The 25,588-nt window shown below is 42.1% G+C and overlaps 1 protein-coding gene across 2 annotated transcripts; it reads right to left on the bottom strand.

Moving 5' to 3' along the window:
- Positions 1 to 3,628: 3,628 nt before the first annotated feature.
- Positions 3,629 to 25,044, bottom strand: pitx3 (paired-like homeodomain 3). Of its 2 annotated transcripts, none has more exons than XM_032542028.1 (4): positions 24,740 to 25,044; positions 17,473 to 17,590; positions 11,196 to 11,401; positions 3,629 to 5,158 (listed from the first exon to the last, which is right to left on the bottom strand). In XM_032542028.1, the coding sequence occupies exons 2-4, from the start codon at positions 17,579 to 17,581 to the stop codon at positions 4,589 to 4,591; spliced, it is 885 nt and encodes a 294-aa protein (XP_032397919.1). In that variant the 5' UTR covers positions 17,582 to 17,590; positions 24,740 to 25,044; the 3' UTR covers positions 3,629 to 4,588. The 2 variants fall into 2 exon arrangements, with proteins under 2 accessions (XP_032397919.1, XP_032397920.1); XM_032542029.1 differs by lacking the exon at positions 24,740 to 25,044 and adding an exon at positions 20,980 to 20,998.
- Between the last annotated feature and the right edge of the window lie 544 nt (positions 25,045 to 25,588).

The following is a 25,588-nucleotide window of genomic DNA, read 5'->3' as shown; positions in this document are numbered from 1 at the left end:
AACCCCTCTAATGTTGAGCTTTAAGTTCTGGCCTTGTACATCATGCAAATATGGCACGGCATTTTTGGAATTAGACCTATATCCATATCCAAAATCATACTGTTAATGCTGTAAATAATAGGACACATGAAAGGCATACTGCAGCCTGAATGTTTACAATTATTTGCATTTGTGCCATGTCCATAATTCGGTCATCTTATAGACTTATAAGCAGATATATAAATGTATTAACATATGATGTTGGAAATTGTAAGTACCCTTAAAACTGATTAGTACCTTGCTTATGCTTATAGCTTTCAAAGTACAGGCCTGTATGCATTTCTATGTGTGCATTTCACTGTTTGCATATATTTTTCACTTTACACAGAAAAAAAATGCAAACATGCCTAATGTTATACAAGTGATTATAATTATTAGATTCAGTTATGTTTTTCATGTGTCATCTTACAAGTTTTTTTATTTTAATAAGCTTAAGGCCAATGTACAAAATACTCCATATCATCCAATATTTAACATATTCCCGGGAGGCGTTTGCATTCGGATTGTGTAAAGAGAAAAGAAGGAAAGAAAGGATGAAGCAGACAAGCCCTAATTCCTGAAACACGGGGTCCAATTATTACAACCACTCCCACAGACCTGTGGATGTTCCTCCAAATATTTCCACCTTTTGAATTCCTCCATGTGTTGTTTTCCGTCTCTTCTCCTCTCTCTATTCTCTGAGGTAATCGTTAGAACTTCCTCTGCCCCTGTATTTCTTTCCGGGCCACGGCCTGCAGCGCTGCCCTGAGTAAACATCAGGGACCGGCCCCCGGCTCGCCTCCACTGCAATATTGATTCTTTGGTGTGGCGCGGCAGTGAAGAGCACACACTGTGACCGCTCCACCCCGCTCCACCAGATAGGTCGGAGTCTGGTCCTCCAGGAGAATCGCTGCTGGCGGATCAGCCGGTTGATTTAAAAAGGTCTGCCTGTGTTAGAGCTCGTCTTTCACTGAGCGTCTGTTTGATGCAATACCACAACGTCAGGGCTGGAGTATTCCGATCCTTTACTTAAGTAATAGTACTGATCCCACACTGTGAAAATACTCTCTTACAAGTAAAAGGCCTTCATTAAAAGTTACTTATGTGACCTGTGTGTTGCTCTAGCTGTCTTCTGTCTGCACAGCTCCACCTGGACTGATGTCTCCTGTTGCTCTGGTCTAACATCATCTGGCCAATGACTACGCTGGAAAACTAGCCAGCTGGCTAACACTGGCATAGAGATGTTAATTATTGTGTGTTGTCCTTTATAAAATAAAGAATAAGAATAGCAGTGTGCAGCTATCATCAGCAACATGTACTTAAAGTAAAAGTACTCAATGCAGAGCTCTCCTCCCGTTAGGATCCAACCAGCGGTGTGTTCAATGGTCTCGTCATCTCAGCTGTTTCATTTCTAATAAAACTTCAGATCATAAACTACACGTGTTTAGTGTATATAAAAAGATTAGAGAGAGAGTTTTGGGGACTTTTTGTCTTAATGCAGAATATTTTTTTCCTTTTCAATGTGTTTGATTTCTACATGTTCATCATGTGCTATATCATATTATTTTCACTGGACAACCAAATCAATCTGAACTCAAGATCCGTGTACTTACTTACGCGGCGCAAACTCCATTCAACGATGGAGAGTGTGAGTTTTGGGAAATCTATAATCATGTTATAGTTGATGTAATAATGTTACATTCCATGCAGATAACACAGCTGGAACTTCCCCTCCTGTAAATCCAGTCAGTCGGTGGAATCTCCACATCCCATCACATGACTGGACCAACAACTCAACTTGGAGCTAGTCAGTGCACCTTGACTTTCCAGGTTACAAAATGCATAATAATATAATATAATCTATTGTTTTTTTTCTTCAATTGTGTATTTTGATATGCCAAAACACATTGTAAACTTACTTTGAATGTTTTAGTTTGTCTTTCCATGTCCTCTTTAAAACAGAATTTTTAATATGTGTCACTCATTTATAAAAATATGGATGAGAACACTTTAAAAGATATTCTATGAGCAGTAGTTATACTAGTATAAGAAGTAGTAGTATTGTGTAGTAGTATAGCAGCAGGACTCCAGAGTTGAGACCTTTCCACTCTCATGACAGGAAGTTTAGGAGAAGCTTTGGGATTTAACCCTTTGTGTTGTCCTCAGCTCAAATTTGACTCGTTTTCAACGTTTTTTTTATCCTAAATATGGGTTTCTTTTAACCACATTGCCCAAAATAACATGGAAGCCTGCATTTATGTTGTATGCAACCCAAACAACATTCTTTGCCGTTAAAATGAATGATGACTTGCATTGCATTTTGGGTGTTTTATTTCAATTTCATAGCATTAGTGTCCTGACGACACTGACATGAAACCAGCCTGGGACTCAGCAGTCCTCTGATATTACCTATCACTCCAAATAATCCAGCATTTCTGCCTTGTTTTGACTGAAAAAACAGGTATAATGTCATATAAATTAGGTTCATTTACCATGAATAAAAAAAGCGTCGAAATAATATAAGTGACAAAAACCTTTAACCCTTGTGTTGCCTTCCATTCGACCACCTACTTGAAAATCTTCCACACTTTCTGGCGTTTTCGTCTCTTTTATCGACACGTTTGTCTCTTTTTTTCAATGTTTTTGGCTTTTTTTTTTACATTTATTGCTTCTTTTCACAACCATGTACAAATACCACTAACACTAACTTATTACCAGGGTTACACTCATTTTTGGAATTCATGGTCAATAAACATCATTCACAGAAAATTACCTAATACCTAACACCTAACCTAATACCACAATTATGAACCATGTGGACTCACTTTAAAGGAAGGATAATTACAGAAGGTTATATATCAACGTTCAGTCTGTTTTTTTTTCCAAATGCAGTTTCTTTTTATAAAACACCCAAGATTCAATGAAAGTGGAGATCCTATCTGTTGTTGGACTTGCAAAGCGCAATGTGTGCACTCATCCGAGTCATTTATGAGTAATTAAAATTAAGAAGTTAAAAATAAACCCATATCTCTGATACAGACAATTTATAAAACAAGTCAAATTTGACCTGAAGACAGCACAAGGGTTTTTAAAAAGCATCAAAGGCATTAAGAAAATTTGATTTTGACCTGGAAGTTCATGGTTGACGGGAAGACAGCACGAGGGTTAAAATGTTAAAGATTTACCTTGAAATCGGCGTAAAAGAAAAGACAACAGCGGTGGAAATGTCAGAGCAATAAAGAGTTGCAGGGGCTGATGGGATTGATGGGCTGCTAACCCCTGGTCTGTGGCTCCTTGAGGCCCTTATGTAATCCTGGACCTGGTTCAGCCTCGGCCTCTGTGGATTCCTGCTGTGTTACTGGATAGCCTGCTGTTACCGCTCCGAGTGTAGGTCAAACATATCAGCGAGCAGCCATCAGGAACATCTCTGCTCTGCCTCCAGCCGTTGCATAAGGGTTGCCATGGAAGTGAGTCGGGGTTTCCATGGCGTTGTGCTCATTGTTGTGAGAACATTGGGTTTTGGCCTGTGCCACTCAACTAATGCCATGGGCTGTAGATTAGAGATATGAAAGGACATGTACTGTTCCGTTCACTGGCAAAATCCATGTTGTAGTTCATAAAAACGGATCTTTTAATTGGTTCTTTAATGAGACAAAGCAAGCTACACCAGGAGAAAAAAAGCTTGTTTTTTTGTTATGACAACTGCACTCTTACATACATTTTTTTTACAGTCATGGACTCCCTTTGTATAACACCACACAAATCTATATACTCAATGGCTTTTTAGAGTTTTACTTGAAAAATCGGATCTTCTGGTATGTGTAATTAAATTGTTGTTTTTTGTGTTTAACCGCTTGAGGTTGTGTTCGCTTTCCAGGACTGCCCTCCTCTTGCCCATCCAAGCTGACCTTTGACCTTTGGCTTTCCAAAGGGGAGAAGAATTCACAACAAAGTTTAGAGTTCCTAAAGGATGAGCTCATAGTACATAAACCTAGGACCTTTGCTTTTGAAGAGCATGCTTTTCTCATCTTTAAAGTACGTTTTCATATATTTTTTGTCACATACAAAACAAAAAAGTCCAATATATACATCCTCCATTTGTCCCGCATTGCAACCACAGGTCTCTTGTCCTGCGCCAGTTGCAAAGACCGTATTTGATGTTTTTTGGGCCACCAGTCCAGTTGAAGCATCCGTGTTTTATGTACTCTTGGTTTCTACGTTTACTTGAATCATGCAGTTCAAAAGAAGGAAACAAAATGATAATGGACATTTCTCTCTCTTTAGAAATCCTTTGAAGCAGTTGGTCAGTTCAGCGACAAAGTCTCACAAACTGGAAAGAATTCCTTTTGAAGCGCGATGGTCCATCCGGGCCCGTCTATTTGCTGCGTCAGTTTCGAAGATTATTCATATTGTGTACCATCACGACACGGTCTGCCAGTCTGCAGCACATCTGGCAGTCTACAGATGGAACTGAAGAGATGTGAAGTGGGATGGGGGAAGAGGGGTGGGGGGGGGGGGGGCAGCAATAGTGGACTTTTTGGGTCAGGGGGGCGCCGTCGGAGCTTCTTCTTCATACCGGCCGGTCCACAGCATACTGGCAGGGGCTCAGGTTGGACACAGGGTTCTGCACTGCCGGGTAAGCAAAGTTGGTGTGCTGCTTGGCTTTGAGCCGCAGGCTGGCCAGGCTGGAGTTGCAGGTGTCTCTGTACATGTAGGGGCTGGCTGTGGTGGCGTAGGGGCACGTGGCCGCGCTCACCGCTACCGAGTTGAGCGCCGTGGGGCTGTTGAGGTTGTTGAGGTTGCCCAGGTTGTTGAGCCCCGTAGTGGGAACCCCGGCCACTGCTGAGGGCACCATGCCAGAGGCCATGTTCATGGAGGGGATGGAGCTGGGGGGGGAGAACATGGGCTGGGAGGACAGGGGGCTTACATTCATTGAGTTAAAGAATGGGAAGCTCTTGGCAGAGAGCGGGCTGCTCGCTAGGCTCTTGGTAGCCCAGTTGTTGTAGGAGTAGCCGGTGTACATGTCGTCGTACGGCTGCATGAGTCCATTGAACTGGGCACCGAAGCCGTTTTTGCATAACTCCGCCTGCTGGTTCCTCTCGCGCTTCCTCCACTTAGCACGGCGGTTCTTGAACCAGACCTAGGGTAGACAAAAAGGAGAATCATCTGTACCACTGCAGTCCTCGTGCCTTTATCACTTTATGTCCAGGTTGGTGTTCATGTTGTGGTTTATGTTGTGTCAGTCATTGTTAATTTCCTTTAATTGTATGTTATGTACTTGGGAATGTAATCAGTCTTCTCATGCCAGTAAAGCTTTTTAAATTGAATTGAAATAGAAACATAAGTTCAGTCAACCCTCTTTGAATCCTGGTGCTCCTTTAAAAACTTTATTTCCAAGCTCAGGTTTTTCTCAAAAATATAAATATGCATGACTAAAAAAAAACGATACAGCACAGTATAGTGATATTTTACGAGGCAATACTGTATCAATACACAGATGCTAAGTATGGATCTATAATTATATATGTGTTGGTCAGTTTGTCCCATTTTACAGCATTAAATTGAAGTGAAATGAACAAACAGAGAAATATATATTTTTAGATAAAATAGATGTCATTTGAAATTGGGAAAAATGTAATAAATTGCAATATAGCGCAGAATATTATTCTATGTCTAAAATCACATTATCAGGGTATCGTGATGATATGGTATCAGGAAGCGTCTGGTGATTCCCACCTCTAATACATATAGAACAGTCTCATTTATGTTTTGGAGAAGGAAGACCTTAAGATATTAATTATTAAATTCTCAGCTACTCAGCTTCATCAGGACTGTGTAGGTGTGTTGTAGTCAGAACCAGTGAGACGAGCACAGCTATATGGAAATAACACTCATAGTAGGAAGCACATTAATAATGACGTTTTTATTCAACTGTATTAAAAAGATGAAAGAAACTGACACTTAATAATAATTTTTAATTTTTTGGATCTTCATTACAATTTAAAGAAAATGACTTACCACAACTTGGGTCTTATTTTGGTAGTTGTGTCCATCATTTCTATCTGATATTGTTGTACTATCTGCTGAGATCTATATAGATCTATATATGTGTATATATGTATATATAAAGGAGCCTAGAGTTTCTATTTTTTTTAATCCAAAGGTACAGATGGTACGATTTGTTTAAAAGGCTGATGTACAGATACTTTGTAGACTCAGTGGCTTTGAATAGTTTTACTAAGGAAATTAAGAAATACATAAAACATAACTATAAAAGCTGTCCTGGCTGTAGGTACGTGGCTGTTTGCCACATCTCCACCATAACTCTGAGTTCAGTAAGAATGATGGCCATAACACCATGTGGTTAAAAAAAAGTTGTAAAAGTTACAGAAATGCCAGTAGTAGAATGTAACTAAGTACATTTACTCATGAGTACTGTACTTCAGTCCAAATGTTGAGGTACTTGTACTTTACTTGAGTCTTTTCTTTTCATGTTACCTTATACTACTACTCTATATTCTACTTTAGTATTCTACTTTACTGCTTTAGTTACTAGTTACTTAAGTTACTATATATTATATGAGATGTTTTCAGAGCTTCACCAATAATTTGAATAATTGTAATTTTTGCACAGATGGAAAAAAAATAGAGTGACAGAAGAAGTTATTTTCCAATGACTTTTACCCTAACTATCAGAAAGTGTCAGGAGCCAATCCAGTCTAATTCTAAAACCCATCTAGTCGGAGTATCCTAACCCCTCTCAAATACTTTCAGTAATTTTGTGTGCATATGAATCCGGAATTTTCGAAAGACATAATGATCCCAGAAAGTAAGTGAAGTGTATCATCAAACAGTCATATTAGGCAAGGCTTATTAAAACTAATCATTGACTTATTTGAATAGTGAGATCCCGATGAGAGAAATGTCAGAAAATGGCAATCTTCACATTTGTCATTTTATGGTCCTATATTTGGAGGATATGAATTGGATTAAAGCTTAAGAGGAAAATCAAAATTGAGGGTTTTTTAGAAATTAAAACTGTAAAAAAGTTCCTCTGAGGGTAAAGTTGTGGACCAACTTTTGCTTTAAACTAGACAGAAACCTTTCACTTGTGCATGGAAACAGATCTATAAACAGCATCTGACAGAAGTTTCCTGGTCATCTGCATTTGTTTGTTTTACATCAAAATGAATTGCTATTAAATGTTTCCTCTCTTATACCCTCGTTAGACTTCTACAGGCTTTTCCTGTGTTGATCCTCAGCCGTCTCTCTGCTGCTTTGGCATACGCGCTGCGTATCATCCAATCCTCCGTGATCACAGTAACAGAATGCTGTTGGCCATTAATATGAGCAGAAAGTGCATGACTCTGAGTTTTCCATCCCACTTAGTGACAGCAGGGGAAGCCCCAGGCCAGGGGACAGAAGCTACCCAATCTTTACGGTGACTCGGAGGCAATGCTGTTTGAAATGTTGAATGTCAAGGTCCCTGGATGGCTCGACTGCCACATGAGTACGTCGTCTGTGGAATGCTCAAATGATTGCATAGGAAGGAGATCAAAGAGATCCTTTAAAGAACCACTGATGTTTTGCAGTGTAACGTACATTGCTGTGGTTCAGAAGTCCGGGACCCTTAGGGGGTCCTCAGAGTTACTGCAGGGGGGCCGCACAATTGTTGCAATTATTATTTCCCAAAACTAAAGTTTCTCAACATGAATCCAACATATATTGGACACCACACTACTACACTAATGCAACCTGGACATTTGGTTTATTTAAATTTACATTTTAGCATATTATTTAAACAGTTGCACATTTTTGTTCCCCCATCCTGTACATATTCAAATATTTGTTCTTTTTACTTTATTTGTATTATTATTTCATGTATATTGTATGTATGTATATTTTTCCTAGTATTTCATTTATATTTATATTTGTGCTTTGTGACTGATTTTGCTGCTGTAACACAGGAATTTCCCATTTTTCTTGGGATCAATAAACATCTATCTATCTATCTATCTATCTATCTATCTATATTATAAGCAAATTTAAATCAGCCTATTTGGAAAAAAAAAAACATTGATAGGCTTACTGTCCCATAGTCACATTTACAGTGACTTATTATTTAAATAGCTTTAAAAAGGTATGTATAAAAGCTTTTGCCCACCCTACATGTTACTCTAGGCCCAGTTTAATATGCAACTTCATTTTATATCATGTTGTAGGGGGTACCTAATCTGTCTCTCTCAGTTAAGGGGTCCTTGGCTTAAAAACATTGAAAACCCATGATGTATTCTGAATGACAAGTTCTGAGTTCTTAATGGAGAAATATATAGAACTCAGGCCTCCTTGGTGATATCGGCATACTGTAGAGGCTTAAGCTACACAGCATTACCTTTGAAAGATGTAAAATTAAAGACAAAATAAATTAAGATTGACTTTATTAATGCTGAACTGGGGAAATTTCTGTGCTGAATTTAAGATTACAAGTCATAGCCCTTGATATCAGTCCGGTCTCTGTTGGAATAATGTGACCCATGTGCAATCTAAAGGCTCTGTGCCAATGCAGGAACTAGTGTGACATTGATGTAGAGTAACAGAAGTTAACTGTGTGGAAGTAACACGCACAACTTGCTGCCGAACCTTAAACCTGTCCAATGAACAGACTGGTGTAAAAGACTGTAAACACAACATCTGATATATTATCACCTCATTCACTTGCTAGTCATGAACAGTTGCTTGTCTACACATCCTGCCAAATATGGAGCTACACAACATTCATCAGTCATATTCCAAGTCCAACACTCACTCAGCTTTTAGCTCCTAAAAGATCACACGCCATGCGCTACCTTTATCTGTCTGCTGGACAGGAAGTGGAGTTTATCCACAGTGGGTTTGTCCATATGAGTAACCACTTCATCATTACACCCAGTCATGTGAGTCAATGTTAATTATGAAATATAGGCAATTAGACCTAAAGCATTTTCCCCGTGCCTGAACCAAACTGCAATACTGCATTTGCTCAGATATTGTAAAAATAATTATGTTTAATTTTATTATTAGTGCTGAAAACTTGCAAAAAAAAATTGTGGGCAAAAGTGGCTTAATATATGATTCTTATATAATCCCATGCAACAGGTGAGTATAGATTGTTGAGAAATGATCACTGAGGTGTTCTGATAAATTTAAGTTAATAAGATGGTGAAAACATTCACACAGAAAAGCATTGCCACAGATGTGAGCGGCTGAACATCAGCACGTTATTTTAATGGTGAGCGTGTCAGCATGCTAATGTTAGCAGTTAGCTCTAATCCCAGCTAGAGACCAGAACACATGTAGCATGAGCTGGTTTTGTGGCATACTCTGACGGTCCTATTATCAGACAGGTTGAGTGAAATTTGATCTAGATACTCTGGAATCACAAATAAGCTTCAAAGGTCTTTACAGTGTGTGTTTAGCATAGCATCCTGTACAGCACGGTCCAGACCCATGAGGGACTGTTATCAGTGTGTTCCATCAGGCTGCATCTTTGATGACTAACAACAGCTCTCTGACGGATCACATGGATCGAGCTGACAGGTGAAGTATTTTGGGCATGTAGGGGTTAGAAAGGCTGCTGATAGACATTACTAGGGTCTGTTTTCCTTTCAAAATAACAACCAGGAATGTGTGCTATGTGACCTTTCATCCAGCCAACATTAATTTGATCCATTACTTGTACGGCAGGCCAGGGACTGTTTTGTCATCCATCAGAATGTGTGTCCTCCTGCTCCATATAGCTACAATGAGTGGATCGCTGGTTGTGGGCACACTGCTGCACCTCGAACATTAAGGAGACAACTACAGCTTTGGTCCAGGGAATAAAAAACATTGCCCCTAAACCTACATTCACTTTTTTTTCTTGTATTTTGAAAAAGCTAGTAAAAGGACCTTTAGTTAGTTTTTAAATCAGGATTTAAAGCTATAGTGCGTAGTTTTGGTCCCCCTCATGAGGAATTCTAAGTATTGACAACAATGTTCGGCGCGTCCACATGATACAAGCCTTCCGTGGTCGCGCACAGAGGTTTATAAAAACATGATGGACTCTTCAGAAGAGGAAATCTTTTTCCACTTGAGGGAAAGTCACCAAACTGAACTGACGGAATAAGTGTTACTTGGCTTAAATGTAACAAATGTTTATCAATATCAAAAAGTTATGCACTAAAGCTTTAAAGTGTAAAGTTTGAGGGTGGCACTGAAGGTAAGGCCATGGTTAATTGGAAGTCATTCTTCGGATCTACGGGACAGCTCCTAAGGAGCTCTGCTCTCCACAAATGTGTAGATCATCAAGTGTCCAAAATGCTGTATTAAATTGCAGACTTTCATTTTAACAAACACTTTTCTGATTAGCACACCTTTAGTCTCCCATTGCCTTCCCTTCCTCCACAGCCCTGCAGAGGAGAGTCTGGCGAGACCACATAGGATTCTGGGATTTTTAGGCACCGGATGGAGCCACGGGGCCTCTGCTAAATGGTCTCAGGTAGGAGGTTGTTTTGGTGGAACATGTGTACGTTCAGAAGTAGTCTGAGTCCTCAACAGAAAACTCAGATTGGACAGATAGTCTAGCTAGCTGTCTGGATTTACCCTGCAGAGATCTGAGGACCAGGTAACCATAGTCCTCAGATTGGACAGATAGTCTAGCTAGCTGTCTGGATTTACCCTGCAGAGATCTGAGGACCAGGTAACCATAACCATAGTCCTCAGATTGGACAGATAGTCTAGCTAGCTGTCTGGATTTACCCTGCAGAGATCTGAGGACCAGGTAGCCATAGTCCTCAGATTGGACAGATAGTCTAGCTAGCTGTCTGGATTTACCCTGCAGAGATCTGAGGACCAGGTAACCATAGTCCTCAGATTGGACAGATAGTCTAGCTAGCTGTCTGGATTTACCCTGCAGGACAAGGTAACCATAGTCCTCAGATTGGACAGATAGTCTAGCTAGCTGTCTGGATTTACCCTGCAGGTAACCATAGTCCTTATAAATCCACCAGAGGAAGGGGACCAACATCCAACGGTTCTTCCAGCGGCATCGGAGCAATACCCTAAATGAATAGTCGTCGATATAGACTAGCACACCTTCAACCAGGGAGGAATCGGCTGCTGTGATACAGATACGACGAGGGCAGAGTGTGGGTACCTACCCTGACCCGTGCCTCCGTGAGGTTGGTCCACACTGCGATTTCCTCTCTGGTGCTCATGTCGGGGTAGCGGTTTCTCTGGAAGGTGGCCTCCAGCTCCTGCAGCTGCTGGCTGGTGAAGTGAGTCCTCTGCCGCCGCTGCTTCTTCTTCAGAGAGCCGTCGTCAGCGCTGGACTCATCCAGCTGGTTCTGGTGGGACTTCTCTGTGTCTGCACACACAGAAAGACAAATAATCTCATAAGAGAACTGGCAGGTGCAGTTTGGGTAGGAAGATAGATAAGAGTGGACAGAATAACATAATGTGAACATAATGCATCACTTGTACTGAACAATTGTAGAAATGCATACACTGTAGGTGTGTTACACATTTACGTAGTGTTTCGAAAAAAACTGTAAATGGAAATATATGAATTAATCTGGAAATCCAGACCCAAATCCGAAAGATTAAGGGTCTGGCACTGAGTAATGAAAGTTGCCCATCTCGAGGGAATTGGATAACAGTACGACCGATCACAACAACACACGTGGTGACGTATCCAGGGCCACATACGCTTAGCTACCAGCGGAGCTAACTGGTAGATTTGACTGTCGTCATCTGTTTAGCTAGCCTCTGGCCCCGCCTACATCAGATACACCGATGTGATTGGTGCAGCTGGCCTATGGCCCCGCCTACATCAGATACACCGATGTGATTGGTGCAGCTGGCCTATGGCCCCGCCTACATCAGATACACCAATGTGATTGGTGCAGCTGGCCTCTGGCCCCGCCTACATCAGATACACCAATGTGATTGGTGCAGCTCGGCTACAAGGGCATAGTTAATGAGCAACATTACTCGATGCCAAAAGGAACTCGCTGAGCAAATTCAAATTGGAGTTCCAGAGTAGTAAGAAGGTAATTGTAAGAGAAGTACCCAAATCAGTAGATCCTATACAAAAGGAACCTTTGACACTATATTAAAGTTAAATAAGCACAAATGTATTTATTCAACCAGTCCTCCAAACCATCCGACCATATGGGGGGTTAACAGGTAGTTAGGATCTGAGGAACAGTTGTTGATGGATAATCACAGACGGCTGTCTGATCCATCATCTCTTTATTATTATGTTTTTTTTTGGCAATTTGGTTAAAAGAAATCCTTATTTGAAACTTTAGGAAATGGGTGACCCAGGTTCAGGTTCAGGTTACTTTATTGGTACCCATGAGGGAACTAGGTTTACTGTCTAAGAGGCAGGGCATCCTTACAACTTTGTAGACCACCACATATTAACAGACAAAAAATATTACCAGATTCCATAGTCCTTTCAAAGGAACTATAGGAAATTACAAATCAGTTCCTTTCTAGTGAATTGTAAGGATACTATGGGACCTGTAAAGTAATATGTTACCAGTAGTACATTGTGAAAGCGTTGCAATGCATATGTAAATACACTCAGGAAGCAGCTGAAAGGAGAGCTTTACTTTTGCAGATGATTTGAATCCTGCTCTGTGCCTGTCAGAGTCTAATTGGCTGAATACTAGATAGAGAAGCAGAACCACCAACACTTAAAAAGCGAACACATCTGTAAAACAGCACATTGTTCCGACACCTTTCACCCTGATCTGCATCAGCACTATCCCATCCCTGCTGATACTGAGTGGATGTTATTATGGGATCAAACATCATGTGAAGTCCCTCCATCCCACAGGCTGGAAAATGACAAGAATGAGTTTGACATTGCCAAGAGAGAATGATTCCAAACACTGCATTTCGCTCAAAGACGTGCAGGAGCAGTGAGGGATTGCATTTGGCCCCCAGCGCAGTGAGTTTAAAGGACCACACATCCATGTTATGTCTGCCAAGGCTTCTCTCTGCCAGATCTGACTCCTGCAATTGGAGGACCTCACAGAAAGACGTGAAATTAGTTGGCCAGCTAATCCTGCGGATCAGGCTTTTGTGACTGGGGCAAGTTGGGCTCTGTTTGGCGAGGGCTTAGCTCTCTGAGCAGTTTGAAATGATCAGCGGGGTTTAAAAAGAGGCTCCCCAGGTCCGCTGGAAAAACCAATAAGGGCCAGGCTGAGGCTGTTATCTGGCAGTAAACTGACACTGGGTAAGCTGTCACTTAAGGCCAAAGTCTATAACACAATAGTGAGGAAAGGGCAGCCCTTTTTAGAGTGGCGCGCTGACCAACAATAGGAGCAATCTGACTGGTAATGTGCCGACATGACAGAGCCGTTCCAGGTCAGCTTCCCCGACAGCTTTAATCTGGGGTAACAACTGCAGGAGGCTTTTAACCAAATCACTTTTCAACATCGTGTTTTTACAGAAAAAAAAAAGCTGTCGTGACTGAACGGCTACTCTAAAGGGTCAAATCAAAGTCAGTTCTTACAGGAGCTGCACCTTTTTTTTTCAAAGAGAAAGCTTAGAATAAAGACACGGATCATTCAGCAGGGCAGTGCGTGCCTCGGGCATGGGCGGCAGCGAGCTGCGGTGGGGCGCGGCGGTCCGCATTTAAGGACCTATTCTGGGTTCATTATGCAGGTACAGGCTACCTTTAAAAACAAAACCCATCATGGATAATTCAAGACAGAACATATTCATGTAATCATAAGTCATTTTGAAATCGCTAGGACATGACTATTTGCTGGAATCTTGTGTGTGTGTGTGGAAGAGCTTCCAGAGCCTTCCCCACTCTCTCAGAACTTTAACCACAAACCAAATGAAAACTTAAACTTGTGCATATTATTTCCCACATTGCCAGCAAAACATGGGGGGGGGGGGGACTGAACTCTTCAATTATTTGTCATTTTGCTGGATTAAAAACTAGTCACATTGTAAACACTTAGCAATTTCATTACTGTGCAATGTTTATTTCATATTTAATCATTTAATTTCATAACTGTGCAATATATATTATTTAATACTTTTGATACACCAATAACTGTGCAATTTTATGACTGTAATGTTATTTTTTATAATGCGTCCATATTTATCTGTCTTACTATTTTATTTATGTTTATAGTTGTCTCTGGAACTGTGCACCTCCCCCCCCCCTTTTCTTTTGCACTACTTATATTTTATATTTGATATTTTGTTCCATGTTATATTCTTTGTTTTGACCCTGGAAAGGTTTTGCTTCAGTCTTGTTGCACTGAGATTGCACATGTGTAAAATGATAATAAAGGCTTTCTATTCTATTCTATTAAACACATGAAATCTCATAAATACTGAAATTAGCTTATGAAATACCAACTGTGTGTAGGTTTTTCATTACAGAATGTTTACTCATATTATTGAGATGAATATGTCATCATACTTTTTCTTATTTAATTTATATCATTGGGTTTAATTGAACTGCACAAAAACTCAACAGTATTTGAGGCTTCTATTGTGAAAATATAGATCGATAAAATATGTAAATTAGGTTTAGATTTACACAGATAAAAAAAAAATACTAATAACATCTGGGCTGCACCATATACATAATACGTGATTTTTTTTTATCAACTGGTGCAACATACACATCGTTAAAAGGCTGCAACATGTGTGGCCGGGTTGGTTCAGTGGTAGAACGGGCGCACATGTACTTGGAGGTTTATTCCTCAATGCAGAGGTCCAGGATTCGAATCCACCCTGTCCTGATTTCCTGCATGTCTACCCCCCCCCCCCTTTCTCATCTAACTGTCCTGTCACAATTAAAGGGCTAAACACCCAAAAAATAGTCTTAAAAAAAAGGCTGTGACTTATACACTCAGAGATGTTTTGGTTTTGTCGTTATTTTTTAACTTTTATATTCAGTTCAATGTCCAATTTGTTCAATAACAGAAAGTTGGAAATGATTTCCAGTTTGTTGTATTTTAGCGGCAGAACTGAGAACACTTTACCTGTTTATAATTTAAAATTGTATTACAAGTAATGTAGTTATCTTGATATTCCACAATGTGATCGCATATCGCATATTTCACTCATATTGTGCAGCTCTAATTGCATTATTAAAAACAACACGCAAGCTACAGATTTGTCAGCGTGAAAGAAATGCACCTGAGAGACGTTTCTGTCTATGGTAAAACAGCCGGCTTTTTCATGTCAACATTTAGACGCTGTAAAAAAGCATCATGTCCCAGAAGAGACAGAGACGCAGAGAGCAAGGGGGTTGTAGTGAGACGGGGACAAGCTCCAGGCGTCCTCCTCCAGCAGCAGGAGACACACCAAGCTCCAGGCGTCCTCCTCCAGCAGCAGGAGACACACCGAGCTCCAGGCGTCCTCCTCCAGCAGCAGGAGACACACCGAGCTCCAGGCGTCCTCCTCCAGCAGCAGGAGACACACCGAGCTCCAGGCGTCCTCCTCCAGCAGCAGGAGACACACCGAGCTCCAGGCGTCCTCCTCCAGCAGCAGGAGACACACCGAGCTCCAGGCGTCCTCCTCCAGCAGCAGGAGACACACCGAGCTCCAGGCGTCCTCCTCCAGCAGCAGGAGACACACCGAGCTCCAGGCGTCCTCCTCCAGCAGCAGGAGACACACCGAGCTCCAGGCGTCCTCCTGCAGCAGCAGGAGACACACCGAGCTCCAGGCGTCCTCGTCCAGCAGCAGGAGACACACCGAGCTCCAGGCGTCCTCCTGCAGCAGCAGGAGACACACCGAGCTCCAGGCGTCCTCGTCCAGCAGCAGGAGACACACCGAGCTCCAGGCGTCCTCGTCCAGCAGCAGGAGACACACCGAGCATTCTCTCCCAAATACTTTGTGTTTGACAGTTTGTTACGACCGGATTTCTAACCCCACACAGTTTAACAAGCAATTAGATTGGGTTACACACACACACACACACACACACACACACACACACACACACACACACATACACACACACACGCACACACCACTAGATTTAAATAGAGAGGAAGGTGGGTTAAAAACAGTGGTGGAGGAAGTATTCAGATCCTTTACTCGAGTAGAAGTACTCATACCACACTGTAAAAATACTCAGTTACAGTAAAAGTATCATCATGAACATGAGTATTTTTAGAAAGCGTAAAAAGATCCACCCATAAACTACATGTGGTTATTGTGCAGGAATCTTAATGTGAAAAATAACTAGTAACTAAAGGAACTAGTAACTAAAGGAACTAGTAACTAAAGGAACTAGTAACTAAAGCTGTCGGATGACTGTAGTGGAGCAAAAAGTAGAATATTTCTCTCTGAAATGTAGTGGAGTAGAAGTAGAAGGTAACATGAAAAGAAAAGACTCAAGTAAAGTACAAGTACCTCAACATTTGGACTGAGTACAGTACTGGAGTACATGTACTTAGTCCCACTACACCACTGGTTAAGATGCCATGGGCTGCATGGAGAAGTTAGAGAGGGAGTGGAGAACTCCATCCAGGTGATTATTTGTCACATAACAGCTGATCATATTCCATAACTGGGACTAGATGAAACGGTCAGTAAGGGTAACGGGAGAGAGAAGCTTCCAGGAAGAGCCCTCCACCAATCAACAGGCCACCTGTCATCACGTGACCAACGTCAGGGCAACAGGTTAACCACAGGGAGAAATCCAAGGCCATCAGATGGAAAGAGTTATTATTTCATAGCTCAATTTCTTATTCTGTCTCAGTCCTGAGGGAGTAGTTTCCTCAGTCACTCCTTTGGTTTGCTGATTTTTGGAGATGATTTAACACAGATTCCTAAATATGGATTTTCACTTCTTGATTTCCAATTGTGCTGAATGGAATCAAGGCGCGTGCGCGCGGAGTCGGATGACCCTCTCGGGAGGGATAGCTTTCTCTCTTTTGCAATTCATTTTCTTATTCAAAGTCAAGTGAGCGCGTGCTGTTACGGTCCATCCGCTGCGCCTGCGCAACAGACAGTGGAGCTCCCTGCAGAGCGCCCTGGTACAGGGCCTCCCAAAGCCTCCAGCCCTTTATGGTTTATAATAGATTTTATTTCTATCTGTTTAATCAGCGCTGATTAAACTGAGCTCGAGCTAAAAAAAAAAAAAAAAAAAAGCAGTCGGTAATCGTCCTCTGGTTCTACCTCGGTCTGGTAGAAAAGCAGAAAATAATAATTAACAGCAGATGGTTTTGGAGCCGGTTTGCATCCATAATTTATTGAAGATATTGCGCAGAAACAAACACGATTATTATTATTATTATTATTATTATTAATAATAATAATAATTACCCTAGTATTATTTTAATCATTACAGAATGTTTTATTGCCATTGTATTATTGCATATATGTATATGTATATGTATATATGTATGTATATATGCATGCCCGGTGCCGGGGCTGGAGCTCACTGACCGCTGGTGTCCTGGCCTTTACATCCCGGCTCGTGCTGCGGGGTCCCGGAGTCGGAGAGCGACAGCGCCGGGCTGCGGGCCTCACTGTCCGTCAGCAGGTTAAAATCCATAACCAGGCTCTGCGGACACGCACACGCACACGCACGCGCGCACACACACAGACACACAAACCCGCACGCACACGCGCACACAGAGACAGAGAGACACATGTCAGTCTTCATCCTCCCATCTTCAACGACATAAGATCATGAGAACTATGATCATCTTGTCTTTCAATGGGACATTTTTGTCCTCTAAGGGTCTGTGTCTGGATCCTAACTTTAACTGACACCACTAATAATCAATTATAATTGTAACATGCATAATACAAATTTCACATCATCATAATATTTCAGTTGGTTGATCATTTTCACATACTTGCCTATAATATTCCTGTCATATTCCTAAAACTAAATCAGGAACATTGTAAGTATTCCATATGATGCTGCGTCTCACTTCCTGTAATATTCTGAAGAAGTAGGCTTCAAATAAACATTTAGATCGTTTTAATTTTTCATTCACTTGGCTCATTTTTCCTCTGGACATTACTAATTTAATAACTAAAAGCCTGATATAACACAGCAAAAAGCTTAATAAACACAGACCAATGCTTTTTGTTGTTGTCACGTTTTCAGGTTATTTTTTATTTTATATCCGAAAGAAACAAATACAACATATTTCCTAAAGACACAATGTGATTATAAAGGTTAGTGCATTAATAATACAGTCATTTATGCAGCATTTATAATTCATCTCATTTTGTCATGATTACCAGTTTTTTTTTCTTTTTGCTTCATTTATATAAATGGATTTTATATTTTAATTTTGTCCCAAACACACTCCCTATCTTCTCCTTAAAGGGTCTGTATAGATTTAGTTTCCTATTTGGGCAAAATATCAATTTAGCTATTTAAATCAGGAAAATGTCCATGTGGTGTGGGTTTGTGTCCGTTTGTTTCTATTTTCTCTCTGATCTTTCCATTGCCCCCCCCCCCGCTGCGGTTGTAATCCCGATCCCTTTGTATGAGCCTGACATAAGCAGCTATAACCAGACCGGCCCTGAATTGACTCTATTTCGGGCTGTGTGTGGGGGGGGCAGTCAAATACACAATGATGTCTCCAAGCCAAAGAGTGGAGATAGAACTGGTGTCAGCCCAAAAATAGCTGCTCGATTATTTATCTGCTATCAGTTAACACCTTGAACATGTGAGAGTGTGTGTGTGGTGTGTGTGTGTGTGGGGGGGGGGGGGGGGGGGCATACACTACGACCAAGCTGTAAGAGGTTTGGAATGATTTATGGCTACAATACTAAAGTCAAAGAATAGGCAGAAGCATAATAATTGTCCTACACTTCAACTGCATCCACAGTTCTGCTCCAAAAAGTACCATCGCTTCATATTGTTCTCATGTGTCCTTATTATTATACAGTTGACTTTATGAAATACTTTCACAGAACATGAAACATGTAGGAGTTCTTCAGTTGGCAAACCACAAGACTGAAGAACAAGTCAAAGACATGTGGAGGAAGAGAAGGGATGGTGAATGTCTCTGTTTCCCCCCCCCCCCCCCGCTGCTATTTACCTCGCATCTCCCAGGACACTGGTGAGTAAGAGCTGAAGCTGACGGGGTTAGGGGGACGTCCCGAGGCCGCCGTAGACCACAAGGACTCCATGTCACCAAAGATCTCAAAAGGCAGTTAACCTCCTCTCTGGGCTGGGGCTGCTGCCAGAGTCTGTCTGTAGGCCCCGCTGTGGCTAAGAGCTTCACAAGCAGCTAATGTAGCTATTGTGGGGAAGGCGTAGCCCTATATGCCCCCCCCCCCCACCTCTCTTGGCCTCCCCCTCTGTGTTTCCCTGCAGTCTGTTTGCCACCATGCCAGTCCTTTGTGTGCCAGTCACATGTGACTTGTGCTGGGGTTAAATGTGAAGCCGGGGGGGGGCATTTCATGACATGTCCTCAAACAATAAAATCCTGAGGGCATGACCTCGGTGTTTAGACACATGAGGATCATAAAACTCATCTGAGAATTTTAGAACAAAATCATCAAAACACAGCCCTCGTGTTGTCCTCCCGGGTCAAAATTAACACTTTTTTTAGACACTCTTATTACATTTTTGTCTCTTTTTTTCCACATTTTGCTTGCTTATTCAATCTTGAAGGTGAAGGATAATCACAGATATGCCAAGGTTCAGTCTGGGTAATGCTAGTAAATTGAATAAAATGCAATTAAAAGATAGATAGATGGAGATCTGACCCTAATTTCATTGAAGAGTGAGTTTTACAGTACTGTGTATTTTGGGGCACGTCGGTTGAAAGAAACACAAATGTCTGATGTAGAAAAGGGTCGAATTTTGAAAACAGGAGGGATAAACAATCCTCAAATAGATATGAAGAGTCCGGTAATTAAAGGGAATTCCGACCAAAAGCGAGACAACTGGGTTTAAAAAGTCTTGGTCTCCTGCTTCGTCCCTCCATGTTCTTCTGCTTTCAACGATTTGAATTTGGCACCAAAAATGATCACTGTCATCACTGTCAGTCATGAGCTTCCTCTTAAAGTCTTCCTCATCCTCACCTAACATTGTGTCAGTCAGTCTGACTACAGAAAGCTTCACCAAAGCCAACCTGCACATTGTGATTAAAGGTTTAGCACCTTCTTACCACTGAGTAGCTGGGACATCTGATAGGTGGCTCGACATTTTTCTTCCATCACAAACACCTGTAACTTATTTTAGCCCTGGGCCCTTCAAAAAAATGCTGCCTTGCACATTGCGAAGTTGTCACTGCTAACACAAAACCATTGTCCAGAGAGTTTAACAGAAAGGCGTGTGTCTGTTACGAACGGGCGTCCTGCTGTCGGCCGGGGGCCTTCCCTGCCTCTCTGGGAAAAAAGATGCGAGACGGAGGAGAAGGTCAAGTCTCCCAGTGGAGGGATTACCTCGGTAAGTCCGCTGCCTCTGGGTTGTGGCTCTGGAATAATGAGACTTTGATATGATCAGTTTCCCTTTGCTCATGACCGAGCGCATTCACTTTATTTCTTCTTCTTTTGTTTAGTTGGATGACTCAAAAACAGCTGATTATCTGTCTGAGTGAAAAAACACGGGACCTACTGTTTGAATGGAAAGGAACTTCTTGGCTTTATTAAGTGCTTAATGTTGCAAGGTGGAATGAGAACAGGTGATCTTACATCTGTCTCGTTCTGATCTGACATAGACATTAATATTATATTTTAAAATATTACAGGAAAGACATAACCAAGTGCCACGCCATCACCTTGGTTGGAGGATTCTTTGGACTTCTTTCCATTAAGATCAAACTGCTTCCTGTCCTTCTGAAGGAGCTAACCCTAACCCTTTCCCTCTGCCCAAACATGAAGATACATGTTATATTCCATGTTATATTCCATGTAATATTCCATGTTATATTCCATGTTATAGTACATGTTATAGTACATGTTATATTACGTGGTTACCTTGTGCTGTGTTGAGCCGTTTCCTGTTTTTTTTTTTGAATGAAGGAGAGTCCAGCAGCAGGTCCCAGTGGCCGTGGACCCCTTCAGTCAGCGTGCTGGCCTGAGAGAGCAACAGCTGTCCCTTTGTGACTAGTATTAGCCAGGTCCGATCATTTGGTCCGAGTTCTAAATGCGAGCCAGTCCGGAGAGCTAAATCGGCCCGTGGCAGTGACGGATGGACGGGGGTCAGTGTGGTGCTGGGAGGCTGGCTGGCCCGGCAGCGGGGGGCGTGCAGGTGATGCAAGCCACTCATTTTGTCCAGAACGAGGTGTCGGTACCCCCCCAACCCCGTCCCAACAGAGCCACACACACACACACACACACATCAGGGGCGCATGATTATATTTCCAACATCCAGAGCCCTCGTGCCCCTCCCTCCGAGCTCAGTATGGCCAACAAGCTCTCACTGAGCTAACGAGCAGGCTGACAGCAGAGACCCCCCAGCTCCTGGACCTCTCCTTCTCTCTCTTTAGTTATTGTTTACTCCCATAATCTTCTATATGTTTCTTGATAGATGAAAAGCTCATTCCACCTCGGTGGAACTCACTGGGATAACTATTTCACTCTTTACTCTTTAGTTTCCATATTTTCACCATCTTCACATTCCCTGATCCATGTTCTCTGTGTGTGTGTTTGTGTGTGTGTGTGTGTGTGTGTGTGTGTGTGTGTGTGTGTGGGTGTGTGTGTGTGTGTGTGTGTGTTTTGGTGTTTTTTTTATGTTTGCACCATAGAGTAGCACATTTAATGAATTGATTAATTTGCTCACAATGAAAATAGAGTCAATTCTGGTTTGGAATAAACGTTTTTTTTTTACACTGAGGGAAATTTCTGAAAATAAAACAAAATATATAAAAAATTAAAACCTGAGCTGATTTGGTTCAGCTTTTACCCCCCTCTTCCTCTGCTACAGAGCATATCAGAGGGTGCAGACTATTTCCTGGACTCCTTGTGGCACTGAACACATCCAGCTGGGATGCCACTGTGTGTTTACTGGTAACGCTGGGGGGGGGGGTCCTGTTCAGGTTGAGTCTCCGCTTTGCATAAGCAGTCGCCCGGTGACACCGATCTCATTAAAATATATATCTAGTGATAATAAGAAAAATAATAATAATGGAAGGGGAAATCTTCTCATTTTTTCGGGAGATTGCCGTTTCCATCTGGCGGTGCGCGCGGCAGACTGCTTGCATTGCCCCGGACTGCAGGCATTAGCCCGGGAATTATTCATCAACACGTCGGGAATTAATTCCCGGGATTAAGAGTTGATTAAGATGTGTGTCACTTTGCGGTCTGGGAACTTATTAAGGGCCTCCTCGAAGAGGCGGCAGATGGAATTCCAGTCCAATGTTTGGAGATGTTAATTTCTGCCCTCCTCTAACAGCCATTTGCATATGATATAGAGAGGGGGGGGGGGGGGGGGGATCCGTGCACAGACAGCCAACACGGGTCCACAGCACTGATTAACACACAGCCTGTCCATATTAACAGTTCATTACTGAGCACCAAAAATTAGATTTCACTGCTTCTGCCTCGGCCTCTAACGACAGGAAAGGGTTAAAAGAGAGCGTCGGGTCCAGGAGCACCTCTGGGCCAGGAACCGGAGTGGCGACCAACTGATGAAGTTATGCCATTATGAGTATGAGTGTGTTTTAAGTTGGCCTAGCATCGCTTTCCTTTTTACACTTTATTGTTGTAAAGAAAATAAACTTTCGAATTAAATGACATTACACCGCTTTGAATGCAGCCTTTATACCTATTCTTTATTTAATATTTAGTTCATATTAATCTTTAATATACTTGTTTGGTTTTTTTTACAAAATATGTGCGTAGTTCACCATGTAGAATCCTACATAATTGGACTTTTTCTGGTAACGAAACCTTTTCTGATTCTGATTTTAAAAGCCTTCTTGGTTAGAGCGGTCTAGACCTGCTCTACCTGTAAAGTGTCTCGAGATAACTCTTCTTATGAATAGATACTATCAATAAAATTGAATTGAATTGTTATTGTGCGATTTAATAAGACATTATGGGAGTTCCCACCTGTTAAGGCCGATGAGGATGATTCATATATTTAAACTCAAATGAAGCTGTACCCGTGCTGAACTGATGCTGGATGCCCGGTGGCGGGCTGCAGGAGGCCGGGGCCGGGCTGCAGGAGGCCGGGGTCGGTCTGCAGCAGGCCGGGGCCTGGCGGCCCGGTGACGCCTGTGTTGACGCACGCGGCTCCGTGCACACCGCTCCGTGCGCACGGCTCCCTGTGCATCACCTAACAACCCATTTACATGCTACCCTGAGGCCAAACGTCAAACTTCGATTAAACAAATGTTATTTCCATACGCCCAGACCAGGAAACAGATGCAGAGCTGCTGCCGAGGCCTGCTGAGGAACCCGGACCCGGCGGGTCGGACTCTTTGATTTTTAGAGAATGTCCTAAAACGACTAACGCGCCGCAAAAAAACCCCAAAATAACTCGTTTAGTAAAAAGATAAAATGCAGATTAGGTTTTTATAGTGACAAATATAAAATAAATCTATTGGGTTACAATTCTATTATTATAATTAAATGTATTATTCTTGTTTCAACAAGGACGGCAGGCCTGTATGTATTCAACTAGGCTATTTATTGTGAGCGGTAGGCTAATGAAGAATGGGCTCCAGGTTTTAGTATTAATACATATGTATATATAGGCTATATACACATATATAACACTTTATGTCCCGGCCCGCAGTTTGGCCGAGGCCAATATTACCGGAATAAAGCCGGTGAGCATGACCGAGATGCTGTTTGTTTCATTATTATGATGATGATAATTGTTGTTATTATTTTTATTAATATTATTATTGTCATTATTAATGTCAAACTACAGTTTCCAATGTCAAGAAGTCGCTCTTAAATATTAAATTGAATGCGTTAGTTTAACGTTGAGGTAATGTGTGTAAAACGGAGGCAAAATGGAAGTGTGTGTGTGTGTGTGTGCGTGTGTTTGTGTGTGTGTGTGTGTGTCTGTGTGTGTGTGTGTGTTTGTGTACAGCTTTGTTTCTGTGGCCCCAGCAGCCACCACCTGCCCCCTATCAATTTCCTCCGCGTGCCCAAATATTTTTGACCTCCCAAATATTTCCCCAGCGTCCGCCGCCGCGAGGCATTTTGGAGAAAGCATAAACATGATAATTCCGTATTTTTTGGGTGGGGGGTGTGGGAGCGTTTCACCCTGTTCCTAAACTCCACACACGCCGACAGAAGCAGAATATCGGGATGTTAGATGAACAAAATAAAAGGGTGACGGTGTAGTGGGGCCCGGCATGGGGCCGCAGCGCGTGCTGCTGTCTGAAATCATTCGTAACGACGGGGACCATTTCGTCTAAGTAGAAGATATTTAAATATGTCTCGTTGCCACCAGTTGCCCGACGTGTCGCCTCTCATCAATAATAATAATAATAATCTGCACCTAGAAGGAACTCCTGCGGTTTTAAACCATATCCAGAGCACTCAAAATCATATTCATGGTACTTAAACATCGAAGAATAACGCGCTGTTGGTATTCTGGAAAGCTGGACATTGTATCTTAGTAGAGAGTTAATGAAAGCCCTAACCTACCCCTCGGCTCGCTCTGGTCAACTTTTACGCACAAACCAAAAGGCGCTGGATGGATTCCAGACGCGCAAAGGAGAAAAAAGAGAGAGAGAAAACAGAGGAGAGAGAGAAAAGTGCGGGTATTTGCACTTACATTGAATCCCTGGTTGGACTGGTCAAATTAATCCGGGGAAAAGGCAAAGAGCTCTGCTACAGGCTGATGGGTGTCCTGGCCTCAGGCTTGCTGGTGACATGGACAAAAAGTTCCCCGGTGCGTCAGAAAGTCAGAAAACGCGTCAGTCACTTTCCTTTTTCTTCTTCTTCTTCTTCTTCTTCTCTTTCTTCTTCTTCTTCTCCTTCTTCTTCTCCTTGTCCTTCTTCTTCTTCTGTTCTTCTTCTTCCCTCTGTGCTGTCAAACATGAAGGCTGCGGAGTAGTGAGGCTTGATCCCCACACAGAGTATGGGGGGGGGGGGGGACTTTATGCTAAATATTGTGCTTGACAGGTCCACCACTGTAGAAAGGACAGCCCCTTACTCTCTCTCTCTCTCTCTCTCTCTCTCTCTTTGCGTGAACATGGGGCACACACGCACGCATAGACAATTGCAAACCCCCCCCCCCCCCCCGCCTCTTTTTTCCATTGGCTCTCTGTCTACAAACACTCTCCATCCCTCCATCCCCGTGCAGCCTCCCCACAGTGCAGCACTCTGTTTACCTGCCCGCGGTGCAGCTCGGAACTGCAAAGGGGGGGGGGGGGGGTATTTATTACTCTTAGGTCCAAATTCAATTGTTTTGTTTTATTACTGTGTTATATTTTATTTCACTTTGATGTTCAAGCTATCTCTTAGCAACAATCAATTTTGAAACAAAAAAGAAGAAGTTCGAAATAAAGTTCCCTGTTATCAATGTTTAACACGTTTTGACATAAAGTGAGTTATAGCATATGTATACATCTCTATTTCCAATTTTGACATAAATATGTATTCATAAGACAAAGGAGGAAAG

Source organism: Etheostoma spectabile, chromosome 17 (assembly GCF_008692095.1).
Source record: "Etheostoma spectabile isolate EspeVRDwgs_2016 chromosome 17, UIUC_Espe_1.0, whole genome shotgun sequence".
Lineage (NCBI taxonomy): Eukaryota > Metazoa > Chordata > Actinopteri > Perciformes > Percidae > Etheostoma > Etheostoma spectabile.
This window is presented reverse-complemented; position numbering and strand designations above follow the sequence as displayed.

Bases quoted from the DNA above. Each gene is read 5' to 3' on its own strand.
- pitx3 (XM_032542028.1), bottom strand. From the start codon at position 17,581: ATGGATTTTAACCTGCTGACGGACAGTGAGGCCCGCAGCCCGGCGCTG. The intron at 11,402-17,472 runs GTCAGTGAGCTC...CTGTGTGTGCAG, and splicing joins TAAAGGCCAGGACACCAGCG to ACACAGAGAAGTCCCACCAG. The intron at 5,159-11,195 runs GTAGGTACCCAC...TGTCTACCCTAG, and splicing joins TCACGGAGGCACGGGTCAGG to GTCTGGTTCAAGAACCGCCG.